The sequence below is a fragment of the Nicotiana tabacum genome, chromosome 23, assembly GCF_000715075.1.
Source record: "Nicotiana tabacum cultivar K326 chromosome 23, ASM71507v2, whole genome shotgun sequence".
NCBI lineage: Eukaryota > Viridiplantae > Streptophyta > Magnoliopsida > Solanales > Solanaceae > Nicotiana > Nicotiana tabacum.
The window spans coordinates 68,573,292-68,589,285 of record NC_134102.1 but is presented as its reverse complement, the minus strand read 5'-3'; the positions used below and the strand labels follow the sequence as shown (position 1 = coordinate 68,589,285).

The 15,994-nt window shown below is 36.9% G+C and overlaps 1 protein-coding gene across 2 annotated transcripts; it reads right to left on the bottom strand.

Moving 5' to 3' along the window:
- Positions 1 to 385: 385 nt before the first annotated feature.
- LOC107793031 (hyperosmolality-gated Ca2+ permeable channel 1.8) lies at positions 386 to 10,184 on the bottom strand. 2 transcript variants are annotated; one of them, XM_016615303.2, is made up of 11 exons: positions 9,485 to 10,184; positions 8,521 to 8,673; positions 6,565 to 6,700; positions 6,291 to 6,392; positions 6,043 to 6,162; positions 5,802 to 5,882; positions 4,838 to 5,178; positions 3,547 to 3,792; positions 2,059 to 2,383; positions 1,481 to 1,714; positions 386 to 943 (listed from the first exon to the last, which is right to left on the bottom strand). In XM_016615303.2, exons 1-11 carry the CDS (start codon positions 9,796 to 9,798, stop codon positions 566 to 568), a joined length of 2,430 nt encoding a protein of 809 aa, XP_016470789.2. In that variant the 5' UTR covers positions 9,799 to 10,184; the 3' UTR covers positions 386 to 565. The 2 variants fall into 2 exon arrangements, with proteins under 2 accessions (XP_016470789.2, XP_016470790.2); XM_016615304.2 differs by lacking the exon at positions 6,043 to 6,162 and having other exon boundaries at positions 9,485 to 10,178.
- Between the last annotated feature and the right edge of the window lie 5,810 nt (positions 10,185 to 15,994).

Genomic DNA, 15,994 nt, shown 5'->3' with positions numbered 1-15,994 from the left:
TAACTTGAATCTCCATTACATCTATTAATCAATATCACATCTATTAATCAAGGGCAAATACTATTTGTAATGATCGAGATCAGCGCTTTAACTCAAATCTCTATCACATTCACATCTATTAATCAGTATCACATCTTTCATGTGAATTCCCAAAAATGTCTACAAATATTAGATTTGAATCCATAATTTTAAAAGTACAATGAATTCAATATTGAGAACTTTAACAAGTTAAAACCCTGAATCCACCTTTCTATTTCATGTCTGCTTGTAGCAGTTAGTTAATCTAGGTTAGTTAAACCTCTCTGCAATTCTTGATGAGGATCAGAATTGATAGGAGATTGCTGTTCATGATTTCTTCTCAACAAAGAAAGAGGCATATAAGACATGTATTAACTTCTCTATGAAATTCGAAAAGAAAATGAAAGCAACCAAAATGCATTTACATTGATGGAGAAAAACTGCAACTAAAAAGGCATGACCTGGTTAGCAAATGTTTAGCTGGGCTAAGTATGGCGGTTAGGGCAATTGAGTTGCTAAACATCAGTCAAACTAAAGGATAAAACCTTCAATAATGATATCCGTTATGGTGATATTGTGACTCGACATCATAGTGATATATGTGACTGGTTTGTTCATATTCATAATGAAACAAGTCCCCGGGTTGTCCAACTTCATAATGCTGGACATTATGAGATGTTTGAGACACCTGAGATGGCTCGTCTTCTTCATGATGTTTCGTGTGATGAGTTGGAGATGGAGAACTAAGTTCGCTCAGCGGGGGGCTTGAGCTGTTGGGAGGTGGCTTTTTGTCGACTTTAACTTCATCCAATTCAACCTCTTCAAATGAGCGGAAAATAGGATGCAGATATGCATCAGCCAAGTATGCTTTCAAGTTGGCATCAGATTCAGAAGATCGGTCTTGCAAGTCCTTTTCCATCGCTTCCTGAAAAGCATGAGAACTTAGAGGCATATATTTCCATTACTATTATTGGCAATATAATTAAATAAATAATTGTGTGTTTCTCTAATAGCTTAAGCTTTTATATAAGGTGTCCACACAAATCAACATTGTATCAAAACAGAAAAAGGTCCTAGTTCAAGTCTCACTGCCACCACTATCAAAAAGAATTGTTCACGTACTTGGCCAATTAAGAAAAGGAAACAGCCCTGCGCACGAGCGGGCACACTACATATATAATTAAATAAATAAAAGTGTGTTCCCTCATACAACTTAACCTTTTGGATAAGGTAGTCACACAATTTATCACTACTCAAGTCATTGATTGTTTAAGATAAAACCATATTTAAGCAGGGATCAGGTAAAGAACAACAAAGCTGAGGTAGGGCATCTAGCATAGGAAAAAGAAGGTAGGGCATCTCGCTTTTCTTTTCATCTAGTTAAAAGATGATGAAAAATTGACTCCGTGCTCTACAAGAAATGTTCACAAAGATGTATATACCACTAGCAATTGAAGCTTACCTCAACCGGATACTTTCTGAATGCAGGTTCAAACCGACTCTTACAGTACTTATGGAATGCTAAGGTTAAAAGAGGTAACACCACAAGAAATGGAGTGGACTTTGCAGCTTTTTTTGTGCTCAATAGACCCATCAGAAGCAGTTGAGATATCACTAAGCTTGCAATAATGCGTGCATGAACATGGGGCCAAAAAGCAGCAGCACTTTCATATCGTTGGTTATACACATTGATAACCTGTATGAAACACAAACTAATAATCAGAAACCATTGAAGATAAAGTTCTTCATATAAAGCTATCTTCTTGAGTATGATAAAGTTCATCATACTATTTACTGAAAACTTTTGTAAATTGTTAGTATATATCAATTCCAACACTCAGTAGAACTATCATTATGACACTCAAACTACCTTTCCGATAATATTCCACACGAATCCTTCAGTTAGTCAAAGTTATTACCAACACAATGGATTGCTCTTTTATTCAATACAAAAGACCTCCTCCCGGCTATAGACTCTAATAAGGCTAATAAGCAAATCGACAAGTTAAAAAGGAAAGGAATTACAGGGCAAGGACGAACCTGATGACGGTAAACAAGATGAGCAAAGGCAAAGAAAACCAGTATGAAAGGAAGAAGGATTGGAGTAACCACAGCATAGACTATACCCAGAAGAAAGTACAGCTGAAGAGTTGGAAGTGTCTCCGGAAAATCTACACTACCAGGGTCCATTGCCTTCTCCACATCCCTTTCAGTTTTCACAAGGAACATGTTCTTAAGATGAAAAATAACCAGAGGTTTGAATCTGAGAATTTCACCAGCAATACCAGCCCAACCATCAACCATTATGTATGTGATAAAGAAAGTTGCTTTCATTGGTATTGAAACCCCTATATTTCTCGGTATCCTGCATGAAAGATTATAAAACTCAAGGAAACAGCTTTGTAGAACAGAAAGAAACTTCTGTAGCGGAAAGTGTATTTACATATTTATGACTAGTAAAGAAACACTTCTTTTCTCGAGTTAACAGCAACTATGTACAAAAATCTTACAGAACTTTTTTTTCTTTTCTCCACCTTTGAACCCTTCAATTTTAATGTCTTACTAATTAATATGAGTATTTTAAATGGAACTCCATCTAATTTAAATTTTGAAAAAATAACAATCCATAAATTACACCAAGGGGCAGAAAGCAAATGAGAAAAACAATACAGTTGATTCTTGAGTTACGCATATTATCTTTTTTAAAGGCGAAAGCATCATTAGGGTCTAGAAGGCCCATATGGAATTTGACTATGCTATGATGATGTTGGCTATAAGACAACCCGAGTTCTATTATAAACTCAGCATTCCATTCTGATGCAAGAATATCATCAAGGTTATTGGAGGTACAAAAAATAAGTAAATGAGAGCAAATCAAGAATTTTAAAACATTCCAAAAATGCAATGAAACATAACACAAGTTCACCAGATTTTACGTTCAACTACACAACACAAGGTCAACTAGGTAAATTTAATAAGCATCTTTTTTTCTTTTTTGTATAAGGAAAGGAAATATAAGAAGCATAAAACTGAAAAACTTCTAGAGATGAACTCCAAGAGGTTCAAAAGCGTGTCGTAAATAAGCATCAGTAAGCTTCAAGCAATTGGCATACTGCATAGTGCATACTGTTTTATAATACTTGGATGTGTCAACAGAGCGAAGGCATATGACAAAAAAAAATCCCTCCCTCCAGCAATAAGCTTAATTTGAAAACTTCAAAGATCACACAATACTTGATTTCTTCTCTTCAATACTAGATCTAATCTGGTGTCGCTCCTTCAACTCAAACCATGTGTTGGTCAACATTCAAACAAAATTCTAGTTTTATGTCTCACAATCTTAGCCATTGTGAGAACTTTTATAACACTAGAATTATATTTACAAGCTTTACACAGATAATTCCACATCATCAAAGAATGAGGCTAATGAACATAGTGCAGTCATCATAATTTTGTGAAATGAGCAGAGAGAGAGAGAGAGAGAGAGAGAGAGAGAGAGAGAGAGAGAGAGAGAGAGAGAGAGTGTACTGAGTAGCTGATTGGTGAAGGAAAGCATGAAGTTGCTGGAAAGCTGTCCCTGCTACTATGCTCCCCAGGAATACATTGACTAGCATAAAATAATAGTATTTTGCTGCTGTTCTCCTCTCGAGCACTGATAACGCCACATGTCCCTCAATCTTTGACATAAACATCAGAATGGCAGGAAGAACAAGCAAGAAGACTTTAAGAGCTAAACCAGGAAGAAAACCCTGTAGAAACGACTTGATAATCTTCCTGCAACCATTTCCAGAAATTTTGCTTCACAAGTAACTCTTTGAAAAAATACAATAAATGCAGATATGAAGAATTAAAATACTTCTAGTAAATAAAAACAGAAGAAACGAACTTAGCCAGGAGTTGGTGAAATATATAACATGCACATTTGGATAAAAAAGAAGCTTTTGAAGGGGAACCTATATATAATAACTGAGTCCTTTTTCTTTTTCTCTGACATACTACATAAACTATTAAGCATTCATACACAACAAATACAATCTATTAAATTTGCAATTTAGTCTCAAAAAAGCTGCTTATATATTATATATTCATCAAGCCTACTGTGTCTTCGAAATCTGAAATCTATCTGCTAAGATCAAAAGAAGCAGCAGTCAAACACCAAGATCATCTTAGATGCAATTTCTTAGGGAGATCAAACCAGCTGATTGACTATAAGCACTAGTGAAAAACTATAATGTGTAAAGAATACTATGGTTTTACTGTTTCTTAGCACCTGCAGATGAACTAAAGAGAAAGATATGCACGATGACAACCTGAAAAAGGAAGATGATCCATTTTGGAAAAGGTCCAGCGAAATGCTAAATATTTTGAAAAGTGATATTAATGCAAAGTAATGTGTTCATGACAAGTATGGTTGCGAACTTAATCACCAGCCAATCCAGGATGTGACACTGCACACTGATATTTCCTCGTTAAATCAACTTTTTGCATAAGGCAAGAATGAAACAAATTACTGCAATACTACTGCATTCCAAAGGAAAGACAATATATGCATTCTTCTTTGAAAGCAGATAGACAAGAGTGGGTTGCTCTAGTAGTAAGCACCCTCAACTTCCAACCAAGAGGTTGTGAGTTCGAGTCACCCCAAGAGCAAGTTGGGTAGTTCTTGGAGGGAGGGAGCTGAGGGTCTATCGGAAACCTCTTTACCCCAGGGTAGGGGTAAGGTCTGCGTACACACTACCCTCCCCAAACCCCACTAGTAGGATTATATTGGGTTGTTGTTGTTGTTGTTGTTCTTTGAAAGCAGAGAAAATGTTCTTACCATTCAATTAGTGGTCTCAAAAAAGGTGCAACCTTCTCTAAACCTTCCAGATTAGCCAACGATTGCACAAAGGTAATAGGTATCATGTAAAAGAATACCAAAGCAAACACTGCCACAGAAATCAAAAGCTTGCGGAGGCTGAGAGAAAAAAAAGATATAGACAGATTGTTCCAATATACATCTCGCGGTTCAGGGGCCCAATTAGTCAGCCACAATGTGGGGTTCTTGCTTTGCTGTGTTTGTGCACAAACAGCTGCCCCGCATCTTGAATTAAACGATACAAAGGCGGCAGGCATGATAGATTTTGAGTTCTTGAGAATCCCTTCACGTTCCATTGTCAACTAGAAAAGGCAACATAAATACAAAGGATAAGTAAATTGGTGAAAAGTAGCCCGTATTAAAGCTTGACTTAAGATGCGTGCAGAGTAGTCAAAAGTGAAAAGCACAAAAAGGAGCTAAAGTTTGTTGGAGCTTTAAGCGCAAAGCGCAATTGATGTGTGGACTTTAGCAAAGAAGAGTGTTAATGAAGAAAAAATAATAAAAATAGAAATGCAATGCAAGAAAATATAACTACAAACACAAACAATAATTATTTAGACAAATGAATGGAAAAACTATAACTAAGCTTGATATATGATGTTGTACCCTAAAGATAGATCCATTGGTGAAGGTGTGCATGCCTTAGCACGACTACACGGACTATTTCAGGACACTGAGTATAACAATAAGTACATGAGTCCTAGAGATCAAAATAGAAAACACCTATGTGTGTGTGTGTGTGTGTGTGTGTGTAGAGAGAGAGAGAGAGAGAGAGAGAGAGAGAGAACAAGCTGGATCAAAAAACATATAGGAGGGAGGGAGAAAAAGGATAACTTTATGCAACAAATATAGTAAAGACGTTGACCAGAATTTTCATTTGGTTATGGACAGCAAATAAGCTAATCAAACTAGCAATTATACTCACTCTTCTATCAAGCTCCTTAAGCTGCTGTTTGTAGTAGTCGATAGAATCAACTCTCTCACCCCAAAGTCCGAGGAAGCCTTTCTGCAGAAAGAGGACATGTGATATGGTGTTAAAACATTAATTAAAAAAAGGTGAAAACCATGGCAAGAGAATTTTCTCCTTTTTTAAATCCGTAGCAGTACCATGAGAAAGTTCAAGCCAAAATGTCGCGTTTCCTGAGTTCTATCAGCTAAAAGAGTACCTTTTTAGTTGGCCTCTTTTCTGGATTTCTTTCAAACTTAAGCTGGTTGTAGTCCAGCCAATTTTGAAGTCTAGCCTTTTTTCTGACAAGTTTGGCAAACTTGTTGGCATTGTAGACAGCCTAATAGAGATAAGACCAACGCAACCACATGAAGTAAGCAATTCCAGCTCAAGAAAAGCTAGAAATACTAGGTAAACACCTTCTCACTAAAAAAGACCAAAACCTCCAGCTGTTAGGTGCCATGTTACCTGGTGACAAAGATAGTGGTCCGGATGGTTCTTCTTAAAGAAATTTTCAACACTATCTGTTATTGAGCGCTTAGATTCATGAGGAACATTCCTAACAAGAACCTGAAAGACAAGATATGCAAAGGTTTATTGTAGAATGGACTAAATTTATCTCAAATACAACAAAAATAGAATCTGTAGGCACAAATTTTCTGTCCATGTTTGATAAGCTTTTCAGCTCATGGATTGAGAATTTAAAATTTATGAACAAGGAAACTGATCCTTGTTTACCCACCGTGAACTGTTCGGCATGCCTGTCTTGTGAAGCCAAAAATTTTAATCTCATTGCAGCTACTCTACCATATTCCTTGTACAGCATAAAACAGGTCCAAAACGTGAATAAATATTCCATTGCTATGTGGACAAAGAACCTGATTCATGTGAATAACCAATTGAAGCTCCTTATTAGCAAGTGATCCAACAGGAACACACACACAGAGAAAGGAAATTCAGATGAATAGAGGACGATACAAGTTACATTTCTATTTTGAAATTGCCATATGCATATCTTTGTTCCTCTTGAAAATTATCAACTAGTTGCTCAGTCAAAATTTTCGTTCATTTTACCTTTTAGCATGAACATACATTTTCCTAAAAAGAAGCATGTTGTTAAGAGAACAAGTTCAATCCACATTGTATCATTGTTTCTCCGTGTCTGAGCGTAACCTTCTCACCTAGCCAATCCCCTTGTGGAAAAGTCTCTAGTAAAATTTTCTCCCGTCTGCAGACAGTTTCTAGCAGAAATAAGATCTTCCAGTACCAGAACATCAACATCAAAGGACACTTCTATCACCCAATCTCCAACTCCAAAAAAGAAACTAAGGCAGTTGAAAACTTCCAACCATATTTGAGACACCCAACTGCAGTTGCGGTCAATCTAGGTTTCTTTGCTATGGCCAGTTAAATACATAATTCCAGCAAAAGGTTAAAGGATGTCCCAAAGACTAGACGCTTGTGCATGAATTCACAAGAAAACGTTTAACCCATAAGTCATACTGGACCACAATATCAAAATAGTAGGCTTGTTTTCTTGACCTTATAAACCAAGGACTAACTAACTAATGGCAGTCAGTAGTTAACTCAACCGAATAAGTATGTTATTATATTAAGTCAAATCTGTCAACATATAACATTCAAGACATCATCAACTTGAGCAGTTGGATGAAATGAAATCATTGAATTACAGATGAACTCAGAATCAGATGTTAAGACAACAAAGCTCATACTAGAAAGCACTGCCATAGATGTAAAGGAAATCCGAATCATACCCAAATCACTAGCTTGGAATAACAGTAGTTCAAGGTGCTTCTACTCGCAAACAAGCGCCTACCCGTGTTATTTTGTTAACAGGACAAAGACGGGCGGATTTAAGCCTAATTTGGGGCACGTGAACCCATGGTCTCGCTGCAAAACTAGATATTTTATGTATATATTTCTAAAATTGATCTAATATTATATGCTGGCACCCATGCTCCAAAGAGGCTAAATGGTGCACTTGGTTGAATGTTGAGTTATTTACCTAGAGGAGCAGGGATCAATTCCCACTTACTACTTTTTTCTCTCTTTTCTTTAATGGTGCACCCATGTTATTGAAATTCTAGATTCGCCCCTGGACAAAGATGGTATTTTATTAATTTGGGACCCAACGTTTCTAAAAGACAAATTCAAGTATCATTCTTCTAAATCTATGAACGAGCAATGCACACATAATTTAGATTTGGCTCCTAAAGAACGAACTTTGTGAACACCATTCCCTTTTTTCAGGAACTTAATTATGCCGTTGTATTTTAACATACTTCTGGTACTCCTCAATAATTTATCAATAACAACAACCCAGTATAATCCCACTAGTGGGGTCTGGGGAGGGTATTGTGTACGCAGACCTTACCCCTACCCTGGAGTAGAGAGGCTGTTTCCGATAGACCCTCGGCTCCCTCCCTCCAAGAACTCCCCACCTTGCTCTTGGGGTGACTCGAACTCACAAACTCTTCCTAATAAGAAAATCTTCCCCTGTATTATACTAAGCTTTTAGACAACAGAAATCAAAGAACACAATAACAGCATATAAGGAGAAGAATCAGAATAAGCAATGGTAAGCACAAATTTAGCAGTCATCATTCCTCGAAACATATATACATATATGTGCTTATTGTATATCAAATGAGAGGTAATGATACAACAGAAGACTTACTTCCAGGATTTGGGTTTAATATTGGATATAGAGAGCTTGTCGATATCACTGACGACCAAATCTTTTCTGAGGAAGAACAATGTCCCATCTGACACGTTAACTGGAATAAGAACCAAAAGTGCCACAAGTGCAGTTGGCCCAAATATTTTTAAGCTGTCAAGGAAAAGAATGCAGGTATATCAGATAAATTTAAAGAAGCAGTTTCCATTGAACCCAAAGAGCTAATCAATTTACATGAAATTGTGGGTACTGGTAGATGTTTTTCACTCTGTTTTTCGGTTCACTCTAGACTACCGTATCTTATGTGGTCAAATATGATAAGTTGTTCTACTAAATTACAAACAAAAATGGATCAGTTGCAACAGGAAAGAAAAAAAGCGAGTTAAATCATATACCACTTGATACTAGACTCTGGATAAGGGGAAAAATTGCAAAGCAAGCAAACAAATTAATTGCCAAAAAATTCTTGAGGCACAAGGTAGAGTTTAATTTATAGAAATTTTTAATAATTAAAAAAAACATTTAACAACTGAAAGGGACTTTTGCATTGGTAGGCCAGAATTGAATTGGGGAAAATTAAACTTTTCATGGTCAAACCTTTCTTCTGAAAAATTCTAATAGAGGATTTTAAAGTCTATCTTCAGATATGTAATTCTTAAGCAAAGGAAGAATCCCAAGTTAATTTCACCATCAATAGCACCCTCCCCTTCCCTCTCCTCTCTCTCTCTCTCTCTAAAGAAAGGGGACAGAGAAGAAAAGGAATAAGCACCATATCCAGATTAAGTTCAAAATTCCAAATTCTGAAACTTTTAGGCAGAAAGACCATTGCAATAGATAAATTGAAAAGGTTTAGGCCTAAAGCTTGGATTTTTACACCACCCCAGATAGACCATAAAGTTGACAACTTTCAACAGCCAAAAACAAAATTGCAACATTCAATCAACAAAAATAAAATCGGCCATACCCAAGAGTGTAAATCCTCAAGAAAACAGCAGAATCAAGGCCAGCATGTTCAATAATTTTAGATTCACTCATCTTCATAGCTTGAGGCATCCAGTTGAGAAAAGTAAGATAAGTCTTGAAATTGAGATTAACAAATTTCCCCACAAAATTACCACCATGCCTAGGAGCACTTCTCTTCCCAGTAATGTACCACTTGGGAAAGTAAACCCTGTCATTGATAGGCTGAATTCTAAGCAGAGCAAAAGCCAACAAGAATGCAAAAGCACCAAGTATGTTTATAAATGCAGACACCCCAATATCACTAAGAGTTGCCATTACTCCAAACAGAACTCAAAATGCAGAATAAAAGTTGGTTAAAAAGGAGATTGGTATATAAACAGCAAGTAAATAAACGAAAAGAAAAGAATAATTTTTTTTCCTTTTTTTCTGGATATAGTACTTTTGCGTTTTATCTAGTGGCAGTGGTGGATGGCCTACTAGGTTTTTTCAGTTTTCAACTATAGTAGTAGTAATTTATTTTTCCCCATGATTTGTATCTTTGTGGGGTTCAAGAAAACTGTTCCATTTTTAATATTGGGATTGTGTGCGAGAGTGGTTTTCTTATGTATAGCTTATTTGGATTCTGGGCAACTCAAGAAAATACCAAAAAGAGACCCCTTTTAAGTTGTTTGCTGACTCAGTAGGCTTCTGGTTTCGTTCATGCTCAATGCGCTGTTTGTGTCGTGTTTTAATTTATTTTGTTTGGTTCTTATTCGGTGTTCGATACCCGTATTGGTATTTGACTAAATTCGGATTTGCATCGGAAAATTCGCATTGACGGTTAAAGCTCTTTCTAAGACCCTTCCTACATCAAATTTACTCCACGTAAAGCCTATAAAAAAAACCATCCTTTTCAAAAAATTTCATTCTCAAAACTCGGCAGAACAACTTATATATATATATATATATATATATATATATATATATATATATATATATATATATATATATATATATATATATATAAAAGTATTTTTAAGATTAATTCGGTCATCAATATGTTATATAGTCCTATAAAATCATATCGTTAAGAACAAAATTAAATTAAAAGAACTTATACGGTAAGGTGTCAACTTTCCCGAAACTATTCTCACAGTTGGAACTTTAGAGTTATCCATATGTTATTTTAAGAGCCTTTTGGAAAGTCACTTATAAATTAAATTTTGCGTGTAATTGTGTATAATTATATAATTTGGAATATTTGCTTGGCTAGTAATTACTTAATCAGGTTACAATTAGGTATAATCATACCCTCCAATTCTCAAGAGAAAGGTGAGAAATAGTGATAATTATATTGTATAATTACAAGCTAATGTAATTTTTCTAGTTCTCTTTTATTTTTAGTTTTTCAAATATTACGTACTATTTTTTTACACTATTTCTCTTTTATTTCTTTTGTTCTCATTCCAACCCTTCAGCATGTTGCTTATGATATACTTTCATATAATTTTACAACTTCTCATATTTTGCTCTTTTTCCCCTTAGTTGTTAGATATAATTTTGTATTTTACTAGCTTTATCTTCTAGTATTTCATTAGCATAAATAATTATTTAAAAAAATACCTTCTAAACTCACATCTAACTTTTTATTATTTAAAAAGTATAATAAATCATAGATTTCATATTATATTCATATGAATTGGTGAAAAGCTAAATTCACACTGAAATTTTTAGTAATTATTTTTAAATTGAGATATTAATTATTTGAAAGATAATCAAGATACCGATTATTCTTTACGATATTAGTTACCAACTTGTAATTATTTATTAATTTTGATTAAAGAAAAACATGTAGTTTAAATACCTAGTACACATGTATTTGTCTCGCATGAAAATTGCTTACTTTGTATTCTATTAGTTTTATTTTCTAATCATTAGTACAAATACTTATTATAGTAACTATTTTCTATGCTCATATTTAACTTTCTTATATTCATATATGAGTTGGTTAAAAAATTAAAATTGTTATTAAAATTTTATTAACTAATTTAAGTAACAGTTTTATTGACATGAAAGATACTGTTTTACGACATTATTTATCAACTTATTTGCATGTTAATTTGGAAAATAAATTATTTAATAATGTAATTACATAGTCCAATCAAATATGACAGTGCTAATACACTATAATTATATTGTGGCAAATAAACCGACTATTGTAATTACTATATTATGTAGTTACCATAATATGTAATTATTATTCTGGTAATTACACATGGCTTTTCAAAGAGACAATAATAAATATCGGTCTTCTTTCTGTCAAATTGATAATTATTACAAATCCCTGATTATTCGCCGTAACATTGGCTTCAATTAAGCACTAATATAGGCACAAATATTAAAGTTTTCTTTTAAATTCTCTTCTTTCCTTTTATTTTTTTCTTTTTTTTTCTGAGAAAGTTCTCTTTTTACCTTTTATCAAAAAGAACATGCTCAGGTTCCAATAGTAACCAGAGAGGAAACAAGAAAAAAATAAACCAAAAGCTGTAGAAACTACCAAGTTCTTTGCAGTAGCTTTTCAAAGACAAAAGTAATATTTCTACAATGGTATACGAACATCTCATCATATGACACAATTATTTTATAATTCGTGACACACTTTTGAGTTTTTAATTTAAAAATTTAACCTTTTATGGAAAGTTTGTTTTATTATTAATTTAATAGAAGAAAATTGTTCTGTTAAATAAGTTAGTTATTGGTAATTTTGGTACTCAGATGCAAACTGGTAGTTTCAAAACTCTGAACTTGATGTCCCAATTGACTATCGAAGTCTAGCAAAGTCTAATAGAATACAACGCATACTAAACAACATCAACAAGCCACCATATTCTTACAAGTGGAGTATGGGGAGGGTGAAGTGTACGCAGACCTTACTCCTACCTAATGAAAGTAGAGAGGTTATTCCCGAAAGACCACCGGCTCAAAAGAAGTAAAAATGAAGTAATAAATAGACAATAGCAACAACCAAGTAAGTAGACATGGGAGCAAATGAAGATACGTGCAACAACGGATATTTAAAAATATGACACTATAAAAATCGATTCAGTCTTGTGGGAAATAATGACACAATATGAAATAGAAAGGGGCTAGGCATAGAAAATACAAGACTAGGACTAATACTACTGGGATGCCTAGACGAAACTCTAGACTACTTGTCAACCCACAACCCTAATCCTCGACCTCCACACCCTCCTATCGAGGGTCATGTCCTCGGTAAGCTCAAGTAGCGTCATGTCCTGCCTAATCACCTCGCCCCAATACTTCTAAGGCCTCCCTCTACCCCTTCTCTGATCCGTCATGGTCAACCTCTCACGCCTCCTAACCGGGTCATCGGAGTCTCTCCTCTTCACATGCCCGAACCATCTCAGCCTCGATTCCCGCAACTTTCTTCTATAGGAGCCACGCCCACCTTGTCCCTAATATACTCATTCCTAATCTTATCTCTCCTTGTATGCCCACACATCCATCTCAACATCTTCATTTTCGCTACTCTCAACTTCTGAACATGAGATTTCTTGACTGGCCAACACTCGGCTCCATACAACATGGCCGGTCTAACTACCGCTTTATAGAACTTGCCCTTAAGTCTAGGCGGCATATTTTTGTCACACAAAACACCATAAGCAAGTCTGCATTTCATCCATCCCGCTCCAATAGGGTGTGTGACATCCTCGTCGATCTCCATGTTACCCTGTATCATAGACCTAAGATATTTGAAACTGTCTCTCCTAGGATGACTTGTGTATCCAGCTTCACGTTCACTTCTGCTTCATGATCCCCAACACTAAACTTACATTGCAAGTACTTTATCTTCGTCCTACTCAACTTGAAACTTTTAGACTCCAGGATCTATCTTCACACCTCTAGCCTAACATTAACCCCACAACGCGTCTCATCAATCAGCACTATATCATCTGCAAATAACATACACCATGACACATCTCCTTGAATATGTCACATCAACACATCCATCGCCAGGGCAAATAAAAATGGGCTAAGAGTTGATCCTTGATGCAACCCTATCTCCACTGGGAAATAGTCTGAGTCACCTCCCATAGTCCTCACCCGAATCTTAGCTCCATCGTACATGTCCTTAATCACCCTAATGTACGCTACCGGGACACCGCTAATCACCAAACATCTCCATAAAACCTCCCTAGGGACTTTATCGTAGGCTTTTTCTAAGTCAATAAATACCAAATGCAAGTCATTCTTCCTCTCCCTATAATGTTCTATCAACCTCCTTACCATATGAATGGCTTTTGTAGTTGATCGTCCTGGCATGAAACCGAACTGTTTCTCTAAAATAGACACATTCCTTCTCACCCTCCTCTCCCAAACTTTCATAGTGTGACTCAGCAGCTTGATACCTATATAGTTATTGCAATTCTAGACATCACCCTTGTTCTTGTACAACGGGACTATCAAACTCTGCCTCAACTCTTTGGGCATCCTCTTTGTCCTAAAAATAACGTTAAACAAATCAGTAAGTCACTCCAAGCCTGCCTGGTTCTACCAAAATTCCATCGGAATCTCGTCTGGTCCGGTCGCCATACCCTTCCTCATCTTTCGCATAACCTCCTCAACCCTAATATGTCTACAAAATCCGAAATCACGCTGGCTTTCCAAGTCTTCCAACTTCCTAAGCTCAATGGTCCTATCCTCATCCCCGTTCAAGAGTCTATGGAAGTACGTCTGCCACATTCGCCTAATACACGCCTCCTCTACCAAGACCTTACCTTCATCGTCTTTGATGCACCTCACTTGGTCCAGGTCCTGAGCCTTTCTCTCTCTAGCCTTGGCTAACCGGAATAGTTTCTTGTCACCACCTCTGCCCCCCAGCTCCTCATACAAGTGTGCAAATGCTACAGTCTTGGCAGTCATGACCGTTAATTTCGCCTCTTTCTTAGCCTTCTTATAAAACTCCATATTCGTCCTCCTCTCCTCCTCATCGGCACTCTCCATTAGTTTTACATACGCTGCTTTCTTGGCTTTCACTTTTCCTTGCACCTCTCCATTCTACAACTAGTCCTCTTTGCGGCCCCCCGAGTAGCCCTTCGTGACCCCTAGCACCTCTCTAGCAGCTTGCCTAATGCAGCACGCAGTCGTGGTCCGCATACAACTAGCGTCCCACTACTCCTCCAGGCCCCCATAGCCAACAACTTCTCCCCTAATACCTGAGTTTTGTCGTTAGTCAAGGCACTTGATCTTAGGTTACCCGTACACTGCACTCCTCTTCCTTTCTCTCCTAATCTCCAACTCCAGTACCAAGAGCCTATGCTGGGTCGAAATTCAATCACTCGGTATAACCTTGCAATCAGTGCATAAGCCTCTATCACCCGTCCTGCAAATAAGGTAATCAATTTTAGACCTGGCCACCGAACTCTGAAACGTGACCAAGTGATCCTCTCTCTTCTGAAAGCACGAATTAGCAATTACCAAATCAAATGCTTTGGCAAAGTCCAACAACGAGGAACCACCCTCGTTCCTAACTCCAAAACCGAACCCGTTGTGCACATCTCCATATCCCCCAGCTAACTCCACAATGTGTCTATTAAAATCACCTCCTATGACTAGCTTCTCGGTGTGCGAAATACCTCTCACCACCTCACCCAAATCCTCCCAAAAGTGCCTTTAAACCTCCTCGTCCAAGCCCGTTTGTGGAGCGTAAGCGCTAATCACACTTAAAGTGTTCCCACCAACCACTAGCTTAATATACATCAACCTATTGTTCACCCTCTTAACATTTACCACCAGCTCCCTCAGATCCCTATCTACTAAAATTTCTACCCCGTTCTTGCCCCTAACCCTTCCCGAATACCATAGTTTATATCCGTTAACATCACGTGCATTAGCACCCACCCACCTAGTCTCCTGAACACACGCGATGTTGATCCTCCTCTTCTGGAGAATCTTCCCTAGTTCTATAGACTTCCCCGTCAACGTCCCTATATTCCAAGACCCTACTCTCAGCCTAGAGGAAACCTTACCCCTTACCCCACGCCCCAAGCCTAAACCCCGCCCGAGGATATGACCTCAGTCCACCATCACTCACCCCAGCCACTCTAAAATGAGGAAATACTATGCTAGTACCACTACAAAATGCAACAAGATACACTAGGAATAGAAAGTAGTCTACAGTTCAACGCACTAAATGAATGCAAGTACAGGGAAGAAATTAAGTGATGCAAGTGAATGTGACAAATAAAAAAACACAAGGAGAGGCAAATCGAACTAAAAAAACTACAAATTAAAGGACGACAGGCAAATACTAAACGTATCAATTACCAAAGGCAAGAAAGGTGGAACCTGGACTACGCCGGAGATGTCGAGGTGCTGCCCATATAGATGGAGAACCTGTGAGAGGGATGCTCGGTACCAGAATAATAGCTGGAATGATGAATGGCCTGCCGAACACACGTCAGAGAGACTGCCGGCAAGTCTACCTAAACCCACATCGGCATAACTGCAG